This window comes from Dendroctonus ponderosae, unplaced genomic scaffold (genome assembly GCF_020466585.1).
Source record: "Dendroctonus ponderosae isolate FM_Combo_2020 unplaced genomic scaffold, Dpon_F_20191213v2 Dpon_F_20191213_9, whole genome shotgun sequence".
Taxonomy (NCBI): Eukaryota; Metazoa; Arthropoda; class Insecta; order Coleoptera; family Curculionidae; genus Dendroctonus; species Dendroctonus ponderosae.
The window spans coordinates 3739272-3744071 of NW_026019116.1; the positions used below are offsets into that span (position 1 = coordinate 3739272).

At 32.9% G+C, this 4800-nt stretch overlaps 1 protein-coding gene and 1 long non-coding RNA gene across 2 annotated transcripts in view; both read right to left on the bottom strand.

The window, feature by feature from the left end:
- The window catches only part of LOC109535867 (titin), a 113278-nt gene that overhangs the window by 14269 nt on the left and 94209 nt on the right, over window positions 1-4800 (bottom strand). Inside the window, exon 60 of the mRNA XM_048669879.1 lies at window positions 1026-1188. Coding sequence (XP_048525836.1) covers window positions 1026-1188 — 163 coding nt within the window. The remainder of the gene's footprint in view (window positions 1-1025; window positions 1189-4800) is intronic.
- On the bottom strand, window positions 3891-4604 carry LOC125505632. The gene is made up of 2 exons (XR_007282300.1): window positions 4248-4604; window positions 3891-4182 (listed from the first exon to the last, which is right to left on the bottom strand). It is a non-coding gene; the product is annotated as an uncharacterized LOC125505632 (long non-coding RNA).

Genomic DNA, 4800 nt, shown 5'->3' on the forward strand with positions numbered 1-4800 from the left:
CAATGTTAATTAGGCAGATTACTTTGAAAAACATTGCTGCCGTATTTCTGATATAGTTTTTTGCAAATTTCTCAGTTTTTAATAACAATTAATTTCTTTTACCATTTTTCTGTACTCCTATAACAGCGCCAGACAACACCTCCAGAGGAATGACGCCAATTTTGAATCACCCTGTATTTACAATTTCGATCAAAGATATTTTTCAGTGATCAGAACTGAGCAGTAAAATCATCTAAATAGTTAAGTCAGTTGAAAAAGTGCGATTAAAACCACATGAATAAAAATGCATTAGAGCACATATTATTATTATTTGTTTACAGTTGGTTGCAGTAAATACTGCTAAAGCTATTTAATAATAATTTATTAGCAGTAATTGGCGTTAACCAGCGTGCGGAATAACCTTAAAATAATTTAATTACTCCGCTTAAGTACCAACATTAGCAATACCAGATAAGGCTACTGACCTTTATGTGCTGTTCTAACTTAATAAGAACTAGTTTCTACTTAATACCAGCCAATCAAATGAGAAGACCTATAGCTAAAATCATTGCATTAGTGGTTCTGTTTTTATTCCATGTAGCTGATTTCAAGGTTTTTATCAAAAAATCTAGTATCTCGATCATAATTCACCCAATCAAGTCAACTACTTCGTTCAACGGTTCAATCCTCTTTCTAGTGCTGCTTGGATTTTTCCTCCCACAAGCTCCATAATTAAATTCTCAAAAAACACGTGTTGAATCAACGAATATTCGATCCTACCCACGAAACAAGAACCACTTAAATTAGTTGCTCCTGCATTCTTTTCAAAATTTTTTGTACTTTTAGGTTTTGAAAGGTTTAGCAAAATGTCTCTTCAATGTTCTACCTATTGGCTTAGATTTTAAATTTTTTGCGATTGAGTTAATGTGTGTTTTCGAAGAGGGTTCAACGCCAGATTACTAACGATCCGCAAGGAAGCCGAGTTACTTTGGATATGGTTAGTGTTAAACGTTAAACGTTAAATGGGCGTCGCTCAACTTCCTTACCTTCAACGGAAACTGAGGCGAAGTAACACTCGGAACCATACTGGTTCTCCACGGTGACATCGTACTTTCCGCTATCGTCGGTGGTGATGTTCTGAAGCAGAAGACATGAAACACCGTCACCTGATGTGATGCTGGTGCGTTCATCGTTTTTCAGCTGTTTGCTCTGAAACAAAAAAAACAAAGGACATGAAAAAGTGGAAATACAATCAATTAACAACAAACAATTACAAATCGATTAACGCTCCTGGCAAGACTTCAAAAACTCGATATAACTGCAATTTGTAGCATACGATTAAATGAAACTTGCCATTAGCGGGAAAATCAAACCTATTTTAAAATGTATAGGCGACAGTTCCACAATACAAATTATTATTAATTTGTATGCGCGGGAATTTTTTTCGATTGTGCAAAAAGTATCGTACGGGCTATAAACACATGCAAGTGGATTAAATTACGCTAATGATTGCGACATTGCCCCGGTATATTATTATAATCAATATTTTATCCCCAATGACAAATGTGACTGTACAAACAATTGTCCTATAAACGGAACAACGTGCGAAATGTTTCCTGCCGGCTTAATCAGAATCATCGATCGAAAGAGCAGCTGTTGAACAACGTACTAACAAAAATTTTCATTAGATTTAATCTCGTCTATTTGTGGCCATTGGATCACTGGAAACTAATAGCAGAGAAGTTTAATTAAGCAGATTAAGCTTTGTGGAATAATAGAAACAACCAAAGACAGGGAGACACCAGAATAATGAACGATCGGGCATAAGAGAGGAATCATACAAAAACTATTTTAAGGGAGTAAGTAAGAAAAAACTTTACTATTTCTGAGGGTGTTTACCTAATAAGAAGCCGAAACGTTAAGCAGCGTTACAGTGTGATTTAGCATCAAAATTCAAAACATATTTTTCTAACAAGGAAAAAGAATACGTCGAACAACCAGGTAAATTCTTTATTTTACTAATGCCTTGGAACTTACATATGTTGTGGTAGACTAATAAAACGTTTTATGTTGGCCGCACATGTCATATTTCCTACCAAATGCGTAAAAACGATGACTTGATTAGAATAACAGAACAAAACGATGCCGTATTTCCTAATATGGGCCTGTCTGCGTCAAAAAAAGATTACCAATTGTAGGCAAATTGAGCTACATTTTTGGTAATAATGACTAAGTCGTCTGGCTGCTTCCATTCCACTTATTTTCCGGAATCGCAATTCGATAAGCAAGAATCTCAAGACATTTACTGAGAAATGTCAAGTATCAGAGATAATTGATGTACAGTTACAAGCGCAAAATTGAGTTATAAAGTGCTACAAATACTGGAAGAAACAGATATTAACATTTTCCTTTATAAAAAGAGTTAACTGGGAAAACAACACATTTTTACCGTTAAACGGTGAATAAAATGGTGTCATTTATGTAGAATAGCTAGAAAGTTATGAACTCGGACAGAATTGCAGAAAATCAAGTTGAAATGGAAAATTTTGAAAACAACAGCAACAATCGAAAACTTCCACAAATAAAAAAAATGTTATTATTGCTTCGAAAATTTGTTATACTTTTCTATTGACTTCTTCGACTGAGATTGAAAATTTTTGGTTGAATAAACTATTGCAACATTATTCTTATAGATAAGTTACTGACCAGTTCATATTTCCGTAATTATTTACTCATTTAGACAATTTCTCAAGGGAATTTCAACACACGCCTTGCTTTGGCCGAAGGAACGTCCAAAACACAAATCAGTATTAACATTTTTTTCTGAAAACTGATAAAAGAAACTGGTCAAAAACTGAGGTAATTTTGTGGCTGATTTAAAAAGTTCCCACAAAAATAGTATATTACGGTACAAGAGACGAAAGTCGAAGTTCACAATTTTTTTTGATCCTCCGTGGAAACTAGCAGAAAAAATTATAAGATTTTGAAAAAAAAATGAAAATGTTGTCAAAAGTGATGCTTTCGCCACCGAAAACAGTGACGAAAGTCCGTAGGTACCAGGGGATCAAGAAAATATAACTGTTTTTTACTTTTACCGAACTTTGGCCTTTTTTACTTTTGCCGAACAAACGTCCAAAACACAAATCAGTATTTACATTATTTTCTTAGAACTGATCAAAAAAACTGGTCAAAAACTAAGTTAATTTTGTTGCTGATTTAAAAAGTTACTAGAAAAAATTACATTTGTTTTCGAATAAGCCAATAATTGCAATTCTTATCAAAGATTTCAAATCGCCAATTTATTATTATTTTAATTGTCCAACTTTTTCTCATTTAACGAACTCCAAATCAAAATGGAAAATGTATACTTGCTGACTGATTCTAAGAGCTATTTAGTTTTTATTGCAATCTGAATATTCAGAAAGAAGCATGGACCTTAAAAACACGGCCTTTAAAAAATAACTTTAGTTCATAAAATCATTATAAAAAACAAGTACAAAACTAAAATTATCTGAAACACTGCATGCAAAATTAAGCAACAATATCATTTTGGAACCGTATAAAGGTTCTTCTTGATCATCATTTTGTAAATACATGTTAGGTACAATTGCAACTCGTCTCGCATTCTGTTCACGTGTACTTATACGTACAGTATAAACCAACATAGGTGAAACCGGAAACTTTTTACAAGCAAAACGTAACAAAATAGTTTTTATCGGGGATAAGGTTTAACGTCTTATTTCAAACTTCATATTTCACATTATTTTTTCATTTGAACGTGCCTCGATGTTTGTTTAAAAAACCTTTAAACAGAATCACTAGAAGCCTTGAACTGGAAAGACAATGCGTATTTTAAACCTTCAGTCGATTTCTGCTACTTTTTGTAGCAAAAAGTGCCTTTTGGGTCAGTATTCCTTAATAAATGTTTATTGTTTTGTGCAACAAGTATCACTTAAACTGCCATAATTGGTTTGATACATTAAAAAAATCAATGCTGTTCATTATACCAGAAGGAATCGAGTTGACTTCATCACAAAACTAGTTTCATTCTCCTTTAATATTTCGTTATACTTTTACAACTTCGACCCTGGGATTGCGCATTTTTCAGTCCGAGATGCATTTAATGAAACCTTGTTCGTTTGGATCCTCTCACAGTTTCCTAAATAAGCGCTATTAATGACCAATTTTTCTTCCCCTATACACCTTCAAACAAGAACGTATTTGTAGATAAGTTCTATATAGTTGAGGCGGATTCATTTTTTACAAACTTCTTTTTGGGTATATCGCCTCAAAAATTTTTGTCTTTAAAAAAGACAGAATTTCCTCACTCTCCTCTCTCTTTTATTACTCCTCAGTCTTTTATTACTATTCTATTTCGCAATAAGAACGAATTATTTATCAAAAAGTAATCAAGAACTATCACCTAGAGGGTATCCTGCGACACACTTAGGCTCAAGCTGTAAGAGAAAATTCCAATTAGTAGAGAAATTACCTTGACGCTTCGATAGGTATTTTCTGCTATCGTTATGAAAAGAACCTAAATCAACCTATAAAAGGGTATGTTGATAAATTGTGTAACAATAGTAGGATAATATAGTATATGAAAATTCGCTCTGATAATTCGTCTGTGCAAATTGTCAGTTATGTGACTTTGACTTAATCTCATTGTTTAAATTAATAAAGGTAATGTTAATTAATAATGTTGGTGTATGTTTCTCTGGTATATTTCAGATTTTAGCATAGGTAACCATGTATGACTTAAATTAAATGAACATGAAGCAATACAATTATTTTGATTTAGTAAAATTAGTGCGCTTTCTT